Here is a 16,757-nt window from a genome sequence, read left to right on the forward strand (position 1 = left end):
AGTTGCCCTTTAAGCAAGCTTGCCCAGAAGTAGTTGGCCATTCCCGGTACATCAATCCCTAGTGAAAGAATATTTTCTACTGGCGGAAGTGTTGTCATGGCGCACAGGGAGCGCTTACTTTCTGAATACGCCGATCAGTAAATTTTCCCACATTATAATTTGTAATGAGTGCCTCACTGAAAGTATCTTTAGCCTGCTGTCGACCAGTAAAATGCTGTTCCATTGATTTATTTAAAAAGAAGAATAAAACCTGCCGTTACCTCTTGTTTTGCAATTTTTTTATTATAGACAGATATTCAATATTTGATTCGATATTCAAAGTCAGTTTTTTGCGTTATTCGTATTCGATTCGTGCTCGAATATTTTAATATTCGCACACCCCCTAGTAAAAACCCTTCCGAAAAGGCTTGGCGAGGAATAGAGGAGCTTGTTGGGGCCTCCGTCGTAGCTAGCTGATCTCAGCATTCACGAAAACTTAATCTCTAATCAGCATAAAATTTGAGTGGGGGATATACGATGACATGAGAAAGACCTCATATTAACTTTTGTGCACTAGTGAGGTTGAATTTATTGCGTTTCCTTAAAAGTTCAGGCACCACCGTTGGACAGAGACTCCTGTGAGGATGCAGCTTGTTTTTCACCACTAAAAAGACGCGGCCGTTTGGCAAGCAAAATATGTGTAGGGTTCAAAGTGACCAAATTTCTGTTGTAGTTCGCCGGTACTATACAGGATTATTGAAATTGAGCTCAAAGATACAATCATGGAATGAGGTGATAAGCCACGTCTTACTATGTTTGCTTATGCACGCACAGTATCAGGCATGTCAAAAACCAAGAAAAGTGCCCCAGTCTTTCTTCTAAATCGCTCGAGAATTAGAGTATTGTACAGTCGTGTGAAGTCGGATAATCGAAAACTCAAGCAGCGCATTTGGTCACAGCGTGCAGCATGAACTGAAGCTACTCAACCGAAACTGAGTGGGCTACTAGTTCCCAGACCGCACTGTGTGGTGTTTCGCCATGATGGGGCCCTTCGAATTTTGGAACAAGTATATTGGTGTTGAGGTCATGTGACATCAGTTTTCCCACTAAATCTAGCAGATAAACTGAATTTGTTCGTCGGTGACGTGATACAGTCATGTGACCAGTGATTCTGGGGGGGGGGGGGGGGGTGTAGACCCACCTTTGTTTTTCTGAAGGCACCCTCTTAATTCGCAACGATTCCTCTAGTGTCAGTGGCCCCTGCATGTGACATCATTTTCCCCGCTAAGTTTAGCGGGAAAATTGACCTCATGTGACCCCAACAGCAATTCAATTTCTTTCTAAATTTAGCGGGGTGGTTACGCCGACACCGTGAAGCCCGGAAACGGGCGCCTAAGAGCTGTGCTCTAAAAAGAAACTTAGCACTCGAAAGGTTAAATGGATACTTCAACGAAATTTGAAATATATCAGTCGTGTTCAAAAATAGGTTGAATATGATCCACAATATCCGTAACTGACAATCGCACGTTTGTATTTTGAGCCTGGTGGCTGTATTTTTTTTTGTTATAAACGACCCACTCTATCAAGCGCTCGGAGAAGGCCCAGGTTAGAGCACGTGACATCCGACGCAATCGTGACGTAGGTCATCTCGGGACGAGCAAAGCTACGGCGAGGCTGACGTCGAGGGGATGGCCTAGTCGTTCCAGCCACCGAAGCGGCTGCTTTTGTACGATTTTTGAGTGACTGGTTAATCTTATATAATCTTGTAGGGGGACAGTAGCTACTTCTGGAACATACAAAAGGGATTCTCGGGAGAATGGGAGTTCCTCCTTCCCCTCTTCACCCGTCGTGGCCGGAGGCGAGACACTCATTGTCGCTAGCTGTCAAGGTTCCTAGACGGGCATTACAAACGAGGCGTTGGCGACATCCACCAGGTGCTCTGTGCTAATCGTTTAATTTGTTTTAAAATTCCTTTTCGTGACTTTTTAACAAGATATTGGTGTGTTCGATGTGATACTGCTCCTTTGAACACATATAGACCAGAAAATAAGTGCCGAAATTTCGTTGTAGTATCCCTTCAAAGGGGCACTGACACCCCAAAGGTTGTACATTTTTTTTATTGTCAGAAGTGATGGAAGTTGTAGTCATAGACATGCAAAAAAAATCCGCATCACGAAAAAAAGTTTCCTGGCGCACGTGCGCCTTTTTATTTTTGGTGTTCTCTCTCGCTCCTTGCCTCCTCGCTTCTTTTGATTCGTGACGTCAAGAATCATGAAATTTAGAAGCTTTGTAGGCGATATTTCTATAACATTTAATAACGGCAATCATGAGACATGTTTTTTAACGCAATTGTGAACGCACTACGGTCCTTCTTTTTGAAATACCATAAATTGGAGTCCGTTGTGATGTCGCGTCCTGGGTTTTTATCCTCCCTCGGAAAGCTTGGCGGCGTTCGAGCAGAGTATGATTGGTGAGTTGCGGAACCGGACGAAGAAACCGGTTTCTTCGTCCGCTGGCGCCCTTCTCCCCCGCTCCTCGCTTCGGGTCATGGTGGCAACGGCGCTTTGCTTTGTAGCGTGGAGTGGAGGTGCGGAAGGAAGTCGGCTCGCATGAGACTGCAAAATTTGACGTCTCTGAGCTGGCGCAGATGGCGCGGGAACTTCAAATTCGGCATTTGGAAATCATTTTTTTTTACTTCACAAATACTGAATTCCCAAGTTTCGAATTTTGAGGACTAATGTCCCGGCATTGTTTTCAATCGTTTCGGATAATAAAAAAAAAAATGATCTTGATGTGTCGTTCCCCTTTAAAGGGATACTAAAGGGGCATTGCACGTTTATAGGTAATAATAATAGGGCTTGTCAGGGTTGAATTGAGGGTGTCTGGAAGTCAGGGTTGAATAAAATAATGGGGCTTGTCAGGTGAAGAGCAGGGTGTCTGGAAACAAGGAAAATGGGAGGTCATCTGGCGATTTATTTAGCCTGGAAAAGCTTGCACATTGTTGGGGAAATCTGTGCAAAATATTACAAGACTGGTTGGACTTTCGTGAACAAGCTTCGCAAGTAAGGGCTTTGGTTGGCATGCTGTGTAACACAGCTGGACACGAGTTTTTAGTGTGTTGACAATTTCAGTGGCAAGCCAGTAATTGCAAAAGTGCTGATGCAAGTTTGCAACACGAGTTTTAGTTTTCTTAGGTGGTGTGGGATGTTGCAATCTTTAAATCTTGTTATGTTTTTTTTTTTTTTTTCTCTCCTTTTGGCTTGATTTTTTTTTTTTTTTTAATTATTAAGTGAACTTTAATCAAATAGCTCAAGAAAGCCTGATAAGCTTGGGGGATTTGTAAATTGAAGTCTAGTAGGGCTCCCGAAGAAGCCCAGCAAGGTTTTCCAAAAGTTTTGCGTAAGATAAGCGTCTTTCACATCCTGGCAATTGAATGGCATGTTGAGTCAAGAAGAAAAACATGGAGCCTAAAATTGTCTTCAGCGTTCCTCAAAGAAGTACAGCGTAAATACAAGATAAACGATAATGATACTACTTAATAATCCTTCATTCGTTTGATGCCTCAATACAACCGTGAGGTTTTGATGATGTGACACATGTGGAAAACATGAAGAAAAAAAGGATAAAAAAAAAAATAAACTGCAGCTTGTCTAGAGGTTGCTATTCGTTATACACTGTACAGCACATGACTCGGGTCACATTTGAAAGAACCAAAATTCACAGAAACATCCGGGCAAGGTGACACTACATTGTTGAATGAGATTTGTATCGGGATTAGACGCGACTGCTTTGCTTGCAGGGAACGGGAGAATAAATGTAGTAGACTTTAACAGGTCAGTGTCATCACAAATTACTTTGTGTAGAAATAGAATATCAAACACACATTTATGGGTCGATAAAAAATTTCTGAACGTAAGCTTTCTAAGAATGAAATCATAGTCATAATACCAGCTTTAATACAATATTGAACATCAAACATTTTTGTACAGATTTTATTCATGGCGCATTGGAAGCTCTCAACGAGTTCCATATCGCACTGCCAAACTCAAGTTTAGCATATACCATGTAAGGAAAAAAGACATACAATGCATAAATGATTTTTGAAGTTGCATGGAAAGTGAGATAACAGACCAGCATTTGAATAGAAGAGCCAACAAATCTGTGTAACATGAAAAGAAAAAAAAAAAAAAAAAAGGATATCAAAGTAGATGTTAAGGTTGCGAATGGCAGTCAAGCGCATATAAATAGGATAGTATCTCGAGTTAGTTAAGAATGTTTGATGCACAATTCAATGTTATTTATAAATAAAAGGAATGAGAGGTCCCATTTTGTATCCTTGGGGATCTCAGTTCCATTTATAAAAGTATTGGAATAGCTGTTCAGTATCCTAACGCTGCTGGGACATTCGGTCGGGTAGGTCTTCAACCAAGGTAAAAGTGTGGGCGGTTTCTTTTATATCGGGGAAGCTTATGCACTAGTGAGTCATCATTCGCTTTATCAAAGGTTTTAGTCATGTAAAAATAAACTACCTACCTGACCTCGAGAAAGAAAAAAAAAAAAAAAACTGGGAACAGAGTAACTAAGAAAAGAGCAAAGGTTTTTACCATTCTGATGTTAGCCTGAGACTGAGGCAGGAAAAGAGGAAGTTTCAAAGTAGAAGAAAAAGGAACAGTCGAGGATACGTTTAGAGACGTATCCTCGACTGTTCCTTTTTCTTCTACTTTGAAACTTCCTCTTTTCCTGCCTCAGTCTCAGGCTAACATCAGAATGGTTAATTTCCACCAGCTCGCCTGCGCACTCACTACAATATCAGCAAAGGTTTGTTTCGAATGATCGACCCCTCAAAAAACCATGTTGAACACTGCTCAGTTTCTGTCGAAAGTAATGAAATGTATGCAGATGAATGACAATAACAAATACCCTTCAGAAAGCATGTAATGTACATATAAAATAATAGTTCACCTTACAAACATTGCCATAGTGGTATGACATATGACCTTTTCCATAGGTATGCAAAAAATGTCAGTTATCAAGGAGATGTTAAATATGTGGCTCAAGGCAGGAGGAGCAATACTTAGCAGCTGGTTGGCAGCGTAACCGACAGCTGTACCATCGCATAGTGAGGTGCTCGCCACTCCGACCCCTTCAAATGCGCCTGCAGCATCTTGGCTGCGTTTGCACCTTTCCTCGGCGGTATTTCTTTACCTTGCTCAGCAGTGAAGGTTTGGCACCTTGACATTAGAAAACATGTCCGTGTCCAGCATTTCTCTGTATCTGTTCTCACGTCATTTGCCCCGCAGGAGTTCGGAGCTTGGATTCAATCGTGTCACCCGAAATAAATGGCGGTGACAACAGCACGCTGTCATGTTTTTTGTTTATCTGCACTGGAATATGCCTCTACAAAGCGCTTGTGTGTTCGACGGTCCGGAAACCATTACGGGATGACATTTACCATTGCCAGTAATTAGTCAAATTTACCTGAGCAGTATTTTTCACTCCCCGGCTTATTATTAGATTGCTCTTTGCTCAGTCGATTGAGTAGACATACTGGGATTGAGATGATTGCGGCTGTTTTTGCCAGCGCACGGAAGGGATCTGTGTTCAGAATTTCCGTATCTTGTGTTAAGAAAAGCTAGCGCGGACTGTGGCCCTTAACCTTTTGTACTGCGCTGTGCTCGGGTAAGCGGACATTGATTACAGACTAAGGTCGGCTGCTTCACAGGATGTCTATGCGAAATGTTTCTGGTAGGAGCTGCACCGTGGCGCCGCTGTTTTGTCGCACGCTTCCAATTCTCAGTGTCAACTTGGACCTGAGTTTTGTTGTCGCTTTTAGAATCTCACTTGGGCCACTACGACGAATAGTCAGAGTCCTGGGAACCTATATATTCAAAGTTGGCACCTCCTGTGAACAAATCTGAGGAGAAGCTTTTGCAGGAATGGCTTTGAAAAAGATTTGTGACCTCTACAGGGGACGAGACATATCCAGTGTCACTTAGTATACATGTATGTGTTATATCTTTCCTTTGTATCCTTCCGGACATATTTCCAGAACTCATCAGGCTTTCGGTAAAGGCAGTTTTCAACTTTTCTTTTGTTTTGCTCGCTTGTCACGTTTGATTACCTTTCTTACAAGTATCCAGACGATACCATAAGTTTAGACCATTTTTTCTATATGTTTTTTGGAAGTGCTTTGCTTTACGTATATAATGTCACAACCCTAACACTTGAAGTAACTTTTTGGTATAAAAAAAATCCATCCCATTTTTTTCTATCTAAGTTAAGGAATTGGTAGCAGTGTTGTACATTCTTATCGTTTAATACTGGCGGCCAATCATAATCTTTGAGAAACTTTTACAACCCGGGTATTTGCCAGCATGTGGTCGTACGTAGAGTAATTGCGTCTAGCACAGTGATCTTGCAAGAGGTAGTAGGTAACACAAGGCAGAATGGAAGGCATTGGGGCATACTGAGTGTCCCTGACAGCCGCATGGCACTCGATAGAACTGTTTGTCAGTTGATTGCAGTGCAAAAACCAGTTGTACTGAACAAAATGGAGTAAACATGGCCCCTTTTTTAGTTTTGTTAATCTCCACTGGTGATGTTGCTGGGCAACCAGTCTATTCGCAACTCCAGCCTATCGCTCGTCCTCTCATGGACGAACGAAGAACCAGAGTAGCGTGGACGGCGGCGGAGACAGTGGCAGGGACTGTCGGCCTTGATGCTGCTGTTGCCACATGCAGTTTTATTGAGAGAGGGAGAAAACGCTTTTATTGGGGGCATCTTTTCCTTTAGAGTCCCACGTGTATCCTAGGAAAGGGTTTTAACGAAAAAAGTGAGTGCATTAAGATAAGAATTGTTTTGTTCCGCTCCGCGACTTTTAAAAATCAACATGTTCATTTTCTTAAAAGCCCCTAAAAAAAAAAATTTCTTTTTTTTTTTTAGCAGTTTGGTTAGGACACACATGTCAAAAAATTAATTTTATGCGAAAGAAAAAAACAATTTTTAGAGCAATGTCGGCGGCGCGAGACGCGATTTAGTTGCCAGTCACCTCCTTTCCACTCGTTTTCTCTCGGCATTTTGAGCACGTGGAGGAAAGGTGGATCGGCTTCGCCTTCACGTTGAGGTGGAAAGAGCGAATGCCCGAGATAGTCATTCTGGAATGACCTGTGACGTCATGGACTTCTCATGCAGAATTTCAAATAAATATCTCTCTGTCAAAATTGCTCTAAAACTTTTTTTTTTTTTTTTTCGCATAAAATTTATTTTTTGACACATGTGTCCCAACCAGACTGTTTAAAAAAAAAAAAAAGTTATTTTCTTTTCAGGGGCCCTTTAACGCATGTCAACATCTCCGTCACCTGTGATACGCTCCTGCCCTGATCGCTTCGTATTTGTAGCGATGTAAATTAATTTTAGCACACTGACCCTGGGTCAGTGAGCAGGTGCACTAGAAATCCTGGAGAATCTATCCCAGTCTCTTCCGCCATGTACACACAATATATATATTTTTTTTAATACTAATCGCCTTTTCATGGTTTTGAAAGCGATCACTAAAAGAATTCTGGTCGGAAAGAGGCAGAAATAATAGTTCTTAATGAGATGGCTAACCTGTCACTCGATAAATTTGCAGTCCAGACACATTGTTGGTAAATTTCTAGTATCTGCCTTTGAAAAGATGCCATTGACTCATCAGTGGCAATTAGAACACTCCCGCCAAATTTTTGGCCAGTAGAAGTATAATCTCTGTCGCTTAGATAAACCATGTACAAAGAGGGAAAATGGAGGTTTTACGGGATCTCATCTAGAAGCCAAGTGTCGGTTAAGCAGATATTATTTTACAAGTCACCGACAACATTCGACATATACACTCGTCAACTTTCGGGCGCAAGCCACGAAACATTTTGCTAGCAACTTCTAAGAATTCAAGCCATTCCCTTGTGTGTTAGTGGACTTTGTTGTACATGATCTTGAGCTCTCTAACTTTTCTAAAAACCGGTGGAATATACGCCCCTCATCCCAAACTTCAGGACCGTTAATTAGGTCAAACAAATTGACTACAAAAGCGTGAAACAGAGTATAACGGAAACTTCATCTTTAACTTCATGCAACAGATGGATTTGCTGTTCAGAAAGATTTCAGTGAAAATGTTAACGTCTGGAATGGGTCTGCTGGTGCTGTAATTGCACTAACTTCTACCCCTAGGAATTGTAGCAGTGCTTCCCCTTCAGTGATAAGGGCCTTGGAACGAGATTGCTGAGGGCCGCGTCAGCCTAATGAGTGATCTAAAGCCTGGACGTGCTTATCACCTCTCCCTTCCGGTTGTACAGCCACTCGGAATGCGAGACGGAGCTCTTGAGTGTCGACCGCCCGTGATTATCACTGCCCGGCCACTATCGTACAAAGCCTTGCAGCTTGAATATGGGAATTTCCACGGTGTGGTGCCACCAATTCTCAGACTATTTTGGTTCGTCGGTTGGCAGTTTTCAGGAGGAAATGAGCAACTGCTTATACTGAGATTTTGTGCCACTATTGAAGAAAAGCTTTTTTTTTTTTTTTTCTGATACAGGACAGTTTTCTTTTGTGTGTGTGGATTCATTTTTAGAGCTTTTTTATTGGGGATGCGCTTAACTGAAAATCCTGGGCTTTTTTTTTTATACAATTAACTTTTAGTACTCTGAACCATATTTATTTTCCATGATTGTAAAATTCTTGTCTCCCCAGCATGTTTTTAGGTGTCTTCATAAATTAAAAATTTAGCCCATTTAGAACTTGATATGAACAATTGTGTTCATCAAATCAAAACACTAACCAATCTGTTTTTTTCTATCCTCTGTGCCCTATACGAGAGTCACTTCTCTTATTAGCCCCGAGAAGTTCGCGCGGCACCCCCTTACGGCAAACCGGGGGGTGACGTCACGGCGAGAAGAGAATTTTTCCCCAACTCGCGCCGCTCGCCCTGTGGAGGCTGCGACGACGCTAGCAGTTGGTGCGCTCATTTCTTTTTAATCGTTTTTTGGCGTGTTTTTCGTAGGAAGTGTATTTATATGTGCCTTTATTGAGGTATGGCCTGTAGCTACAGGCGAAACTTCAACCAACATTTTAAGCATGGTTGACAGGGCAGGCAACGCATGAATCGGAGTGGTATATAAAAATGAAGAAATAAGGCCACATTTTCTGCTACTAGTGCTGCATCTACCACTCGACGGACAATCGAATGCTTGCTTTTACTCCTGTTTTCCTCTGTTGTCAGAGAGTCCAGCTGTAGGGAGTTTGGAGGCTGAGGAAGCTTCTGAAGACCTGCAGCAGTGTCTCTTTTTATTGGAAATGGCAATTCAGACTAAACGGTGTATTTTCCGAATGCCCAAGGATGGAGTATAAATGTCCGAAAAAAGTATAAACATTCCAAATTACGGCACTATTGCTGTGCATATTTTGGGCAGTTCAATACATATCATACAGGCAACTGGGGGCAATTCGGCCATCTTTGCTGCTACCTTAGAAACTAATTTCCAGTAATTGTGCATCTTCTAAGAAATATGCCCGCATACGTGTATAAACTATATAATTAATTAACGAAGAAGCTACATTTATGTAAAACAACCCTGTTCCACGAGCACTTCAAATATAATCAGACACAGGGCCTTTAAAACATCTGCGAACCAGCGCATGCAAAGTGGCAGCGCGAAGTTGGGGTCGCGAGCTAGTTTGCCGACTGCCCAATATAAATGCCCCTTCAAATGCCTTGAAAGCGGGATGTAATATCGTTCTAAATCATGAACATGCAAGGAACAGAATTCCAGCATCTGAAACACTTGCACCACCGCTTCACCGATCCCTCGCAAAATTGCCTTGTGTCGTGTGGACGGACGGGGAGGTTCGTCGGCGGAATTGCCTCCGCCGATAGCCTTCGGGATTTGTAACCCAATTTTAAAGGTAAAAGGGACGAGCAGGCTTGTAAAATGTACGGAAGCACATCAATATCGGCCTAACTCAACGTCCTGTACACCGGGTAAACGAAGTCCAGCTTCTCCAAGAGCTTGTGGCACACAACACCAAACCAGGAAACCGGCGCTGGAAAGCGAGCCAATGCGAGAACGCGGAGCGGAGTCATCGCCCTGACGTCACGGTACACCTCACCCAATCAGGGCGCGGCGACCGCAGCGACGCTTGTGTTCGCTCTCGGGGCTAATAGGGCACTACTAAGTGTAGGCTTAAGAAAAGGACCCTACTTTGGGCAGTTATGTCTTCTTTCTCAATTAAATAATGCAACAAGTTTTTATTAGAAATGAATGCCGAATAGGGTATGGCTCTCATATTTTATTGTTTGACATAAATAAAATGATGCAGTGTTATTAGCCTCTCTTTTATTAATTTTAATGGTTAGAAAATATGAGCCTGCCTAAAGCGGGTGTTATCAAGGAAAAAGAAAAAAATATTACAACTTTCAGTGATGTGATTGCTGTGCCAATTGCGCCAAACTGCGCCAAGGGGCTAACCCTGATACATCCTGCTACATTTTGCCGAAATATGAGTAATCTGCGCCAAGCCTGCACCAGAGCACCAATTTCTGTCGCCTTTTCAAGACCGAAAGTAAGCTGAGTACCATGAGCTAGGTGGCGGAAGCAGCCGCCCGACCCAAAGTACCTTGCATCAGTCGTTCATCTGGTCTTGTATGGTTTTTCTCTCCGTCTCGTTTCACACTCTCATTGTCTCATGGATCTCGTCCCGCGTCTTTCAAGCGTTTGCGAACGCTCTGACGCTAGCGTGCCGGGTACCAGCCTTGCCGTCGTGACATGAAATGAAACTACGTTTTTGCGCTGCGGGAGTTACTTTGTGAGCTGAAGCACTCGCTCCTGAAAGCAACGGCCGTGGGAAAACCATATTTGGTCCCTGCCTACCAGTCTCTGTGGTTGCATGACGTCAGGTGTTGCCTTGCCCATGTCGCTGCAGATATGGCACTTTCTAAACTGACACATATGGACTGGTGCAAGGTCACCAACATTCCTGTTCTTGTTTAAATCTTACGCGACTACAAAAATCCCTCTTTAACTCAAAGGCTGCTGTGTCGAAGTATTGAGTACCTAGGTTTCTCTCAGTGGGCTTTCTTTTGAGAGGGACTGCGGTACGTGAAAAGTTTGCCGCGAAAGAAAGTTGGGAGAGAGAAGTGAGCTACAGCAAAAAAGGCAATGTCTGCACGCTGAACCCGCACAACGCGCTTGTTTGTCTCGAGTTCAGTCATTGCACAAAGCACTACAAGAACTTTTTGACCCCGACTCGCAATGTTTCGCATTGACACGCTCAGGTTCTTTTTTTCTGTGTGTTTAGCTTGTACCTCGCCTGACGGGCTGGCAAGCACGCGCCGCTGGACTGCTTTTTGTCTTATGCTGGACCGTTACATTTTGCCGCAATTTTGGGAACCAGTTGGCGGCAAAGCGGGGTGGCATGCTTTTGGTTTCGATCGAACAGCCGTCTTTGCTCGCACGACGAAGTGCTTGCAATTGCAAGCTGCCAAAGTTTTCCTCAAGTGCATGCGAACATGATTGCATGACAGAGGCACCAGCCGATACGCTTGCAATCCATTGCTTGACGTTTGCTTGCTTTTGACAAAACATCTGGCTCATCGGGAACCAGTAAAACGGTAACAGTCAAGTGTTTTTTTTTTTTTTTTTTTTGAATTGCTTGGCAACGTTTACAGCACTGGACATTTTTGGGATGTCTCAATGTCTCTTTGGAGACTACAGTGGACATTCATTACTTGTCGAAGGCAAAGCGAGGCTTGCAGCAGCCTCTCAGAAAGTTTTCGAAAAGCAAAAGGAAAACCGCCCGCTAGTCGTACTGCACCTTTTCTTGTGTACAGTGTTGCATTGCACTGGAGTCAGTCAGAGACTGCTCCAATTTATTTTATTATATATCTACAGTAGTCGCCTTTATCCATCATGTGTCATGTCATTGGCATTTCAGTTAAAATGTTGAAGGACTTCCAGGTGGGTTTAACTTGACCATAATTTGTTTATTGTTGTGAGCAAAGTGCCCTTTATTTATCCAGCACTTAAAACATATATCTTTATTTTTCTAAGAATATCTGCTCCAAAAGCCACGTTTTGCTGTTCCAAAACACTGTTTTGGCTGCTCCAAAAGCCACGTTTACTGCTCCAAAACACTGTTTTGGCTGCTCCAAAAGCCACCTTTGCTGCTTCAAAACACTGTATCTGCTGCTCTAAAAGGTGCTCCAAGACGGCTTAGGCCGATCACATCACTGAACTTTCCTTTTGAGCGTATCTTCTGGGCAGTGTCGCAGACTCCCAGGACGATCTCATTAAGTAAGTATTGCCGAGAATCTTCTACAGCTGTACAACTGTTTCACTGTGCCACATTGCAGACCAATATTGGTTGTTTATTGGCACAAATAAAGGCATTATGATGATAACTGCGAAAATCTTTTCAGCGACACAAAGTGTCTTTGGAAGAATGGTCGCTTATATTATAAATACGATAAAATGTTTGTTTTAAGTCTAAGAGTTCTTTATACGAAAATAAGCAAACGGCTTATAAGGTGCCATCACACGCTTTTTTTCTTCATTCACGATTGATTTCGTAATATAACATAAATGTGCACATTGGGGGTCGGGGGGGTTCCGCATTGAGCGCATCCAGTTCGGATGCGGATCGGATGCGAATACAATAATTTAAAAACATTGCAGATGCGGTTTGGGTGCGGATATAAGGTCTGCAGGTGCGAATGATCAAGCTGTTACCCACGCAGGGCTCTACTTAGATCTACCTAAAATTGGTTCATTTAGTGGTTTTCAATGATGCTTAGCAAGTTTCTCATTGAAGCCATGTGTTTATTTTCATTATTTAAACGAGTTAATTAGTAAATTTTAGTTCATTATTTAGAAATTTAGTTTGTTTTTGCAATTCTTGACGTCCACCGTGGCTACAATTTGTTCCCAGAAAAAGTTTTTTTTTTTCCTCAACCAGCTTATTTTTAAGGATTTTTGAAAGCCCTGTATAGTGGACATTCTAGAACTGGTGCAAGAATCTGCAACGAGTAGCAACCGGCAATTTTTTATGTGGACTTTAGGAGATGATGTAACAGCAGGCGTCTTTCACTCCATATGTTTGTTGGTATGATACACTAATCTGGTGATCATTCTTTGCATAATTCTTAATGCATGCAAAGAACAAGGAAGGGTAGGAGGTGTGCCAGTATGCCTGGGAAGGATTATGGGAGAGCACTGCTTCTAGAAATGTTTTCTTTCTAAGTGACCCAATGTAAATAAAATTTGCATAGTGATCTGCCTTTACAATCTGATTGCAAGTATGAATTTTATATCACTTAATTAGTTTTTCTAATATTGAGTCATTTGCAAAGATGATGGAATGAATTAAAAGGAATTACAATATTGTAACCCTTACATAAGCATATCTGTAAACTAGGTTTACAAAATACAATAAAGGGTACAAGTGAAGCTCTAGTGTTACTTAAAATTTTATTTTACTCCACAAATATTTTAGATTTTACTTAATTTTCACAGGAACTCATTGAAGCATTTAAAGAAGTAGCGATGCAGTATTTAATATATTTATAGCTTTACTGGATACCCTGCTTATAAACCTTCCAGAAAAAGAAAAATTAATTGAGATTATAAAATATTGAAGTATGTACAAGATTAACTGTAAAAAAAACTGTCATTAAGAAAGAAAATAATATTGTCTTTCTTACTGACAAATTTCTTCACTGAAAGAAATGCTGCAGGCACCCACAATTTGAAGTTTCGGTTTGATGAATATTAGGCTTAGATGGATGTCGGCCCATAGAGAACTTTCGCGTCTCTTTTTTGTACTTTTGATCCAGGTAATGTCATGTGCTCAAACTTTCGTATTTTATCACTACTGCTGACTTCACATTCTCATGGAGTTTCTGCTTTCTGTGATGCATACTTGATTGTGTTGACCGATAAACCGGGTTTATTTTTCTCGGTCAATTCCTGTACTTTGCATTAACATTACCGGTTCCAACAATTCTGCTTTTTGCTGCCCGTACAGATGCTCATCGAGTTCTGCGAAGGTGGCGCTGTGGACAGCATCATGATAGACCTGGAGAAGCCATTGACGGAATCGCAAATTCGCTACTTGTGCCACGAGATCTGCGAGGGGCTACGGTTCCTGCACTCGAACAAGGTGATCCACCGGGACCTGAAGGCAGGAAACGTGCTTCTCACGCTGGACGGCGACGTCAAGATCGGTACGGCAAACCTCTTTCCAGATTGCTTTCTTTCCTACACATTCTGGGTGTGCATGTCATGAGGAAGGTTCTGTGTTTTATAGCTTTATTTTCCTTTAAAGGGCAACTCCGCTTCTTTTCCAGTAGTGCAAAACTATACAGTTCTCTTTGTTATCATCTACCGAACCCCCATGGCAAATATTACGACGAAATTCCGCCTAGAAGTTCATTAAAATCGCTGTCAAAGTTCGACAAGCACGAATCCGCTGGTTTTGGTTGAGACATGCGGGCCAGACAACACTGCCCGGCGGCATTTCCGCTTCCTCCAAATTCCTTCTCCCGGCACGTCCGCGACGTCATCAAACATGTACAGCTTCTTTTTTTTTTTTTTCAATTTTGTTTACTTTCCCGGGGAGAGCACGGGTGGCGCCAGCGCCGTGAAAGACGTCAGTGTTGCGCTCGGCCGGCCCGGCGCTAGACTATTGATACTACTGATAAGCCGATCGCCTCGTTGAGCGCGGCTTGTGTTACATCGCATACTTTTGAACACCAAGTAAAAGGAGGAGAGGGAAGTTGCTTTTGTAAGAATTTTGAGTGACAGGTTAATCTTCTATAATCTTCTGGGAGGAGAATAGCGACGCCTGTGCTAATCCAGGAGGCACAAAGGAGGATCCTGATAAGAGGGGAGCTTCTTCTTCCCCTTCTATATCACGTGGGTGTACATGCTTAGTGATGCCGAATATACAATGTTGTCCGGCTTTGCCACCGTTTCGGTTTCGGTTTGTGATCATGGCTAGAGTAAAATTACACGAAAAATATTTTATTTTTCGCGAAACAAAGGATTGGGGATTGTTTTTGAGTACTTCAAAAAGCAAAATCGGCCACTATCTCAAAATTTTTGAAATTAAGCGGAGTTGCCCTTTAAATTCAAGTTCTCTTTCAACCTCTTTTTTTTTAGACCTAAAATTAAAAATTAAAAAAATAAAATATTAATGGCTTAGATGAGACACATGTTTTACACCAAACAAAATTCCACAAAGAAATTAATTTTTTAGTGCAACAGTTATACCGCTTAGGTGGAAGTCATTACCTGCTGTAGTCCCCACCCAGAGAACTCCCAGTACTACTGGATTGGCTTGGCTGCTCGACTGAACACATTAGCAAGCCTAATACCTCCCTGTCATGGCGTCCGATGCGTCTAATCTGCCGTTCGACACCGTCTGCTAATTGTGCGGGCAGACGCGTGGCAGCATACGGCATCGTCTGCAATGTGCCGAGAAACTGAGGAAGAGCAGAAGACGAGAGCTCGCGGGGAGGTCGGAACGCCGAGCTCTGGTTGGAATGATTTGTGGGTAGACCTAAAGCTAGCTGCCTTTGTCTCCACTGCACTTACAAACGCTGGCGTCCGGTATTTGGCTTTCGCATGCGAACGTGTTTGACGAGTGCAGTGGAGACGAGGGCAGTCTTTGTCTCCTCTGTACTCGTCGAATGTGGACGCGTAGCCTCAGCAGTGCTGTGCACCTAAAGCGTGTTGCGTCAAAATAGCAGTAGTTTCCTCTTTACTCCCTTCTTTCTCTCTCGCTCCTTCGGCGCTCTCCTCCCTCTTCCTTACCTTTCTCCTCTCCTACGCCTTTGTCACCACACCCACTGGCCAGACTCTCCCAATATACGGCTCTGCCTCCATCTAAACTGCATCTGGCGGCGGAAATATTGTGCCCTTTAAATCGTTTTTCCATTGAAATTGTTTTTTAGAAGTTAGTGTCCGCTTAGATTCTTCAATTTTTTTTTTTTTTTTTTTTTTTTTTTTTTTTAAACGAAAATGAGCGTTTATCAGGGTTTATGTTGAATGAAACGGGCACGGCCGTGGGATTCCCCAACCTGCAGGGAACATGACCCGAATACTTGGAAAACGTCCCAGTATTGACTAAAGAAGGAAACAAAATAAGGGGTGTGTTTCTCCAAAAGCGATGGAGCCTGGGGGACTGTTCAGTGCCAAAGTCAGTGGCAGGCTAAAGGCCCAGGGTGGGCTTCGCCCACTTGCATAATGTGTCCGCCCGGCTATTGAGAAATAATGTTGCCGATGTCGGGCTAGAGCGGAAAGAGCGAAGCTCACTGTTGTCCAGCGGCACGACTATCCAGTGTATAGTATGCGAAGGAGTACCCAAGAGTAAAAGGAGCGGTTCATGTAGGTTTAGCGTTTTGCAATTCAGAATGCAAAGAAAGCAGGACGATAACTAAACGGGGTACCTATCGGCCTTGTGATATGTTTACTCCATTTTTTTGGTGTTCTGAACTTGCACTGGTACGAGAGAAGGAATCGTGTCGCTTCCGGGATGTATGGAGCGTCTGAGCTGGCCCAAGCGTACATCGGAACGGCCCAGTGATTTTCCCCGCCGCACTGTGCAGGGTATGGTCGACAAGAAGCTTTGTGGAATTTTTCAGAAAGGTCTACTGTTGAATCCCACTAGAGCGAACGCCAATGAAATATCCGCAACATGGAAGTCTTTTCAATTCCCCATTTGTCGTCCATAGAAGATGGTGTATAAAAAGT

At 42.8% G+C, this 16,757-nt stretch overlaps 1 protein-coding gene across 1 annotated transcript in view; it reads left to right on the plus strand.

The window, feature by feature from the left end:
* The window catches only part of LOC8042982 (serine/threonine-protein kinase 10-A), a 52,316-nt gene that overhangs the window by 9,986 nt on the left and 25,573 nt on the right, over positions 1-16,757 (plus strand). Inside the window, exon 3 of the mRNA XM_029994361.4 lies at positions 14,029-14,227. Within this exon, the coding sequence (XP_029850221.3) occupies positions 14,029-14,227 (199 nt within the window). The remainder of the gene's footprint in view (positions 1-14,028; positions 14,228-16,757) is intronic.

This window comes from Ixodes scapularis, unplaced genomic scaffold (genome assembly GCF_016920785.2).
Source record: "Ixodes scapularis isolate PalLabHiFi unplaced genomic scaffold, ASM1692078v2 PGA_scaffold9__187_contigs__length_104089568, whole genome shotgun sequence".
Taxonomy (NCBI): Eukaryota; Metazoa; Arthropoda; class Arachnida; order Ixodida; family Ixodidae; genus Ixodes; species Ixodes scapularis.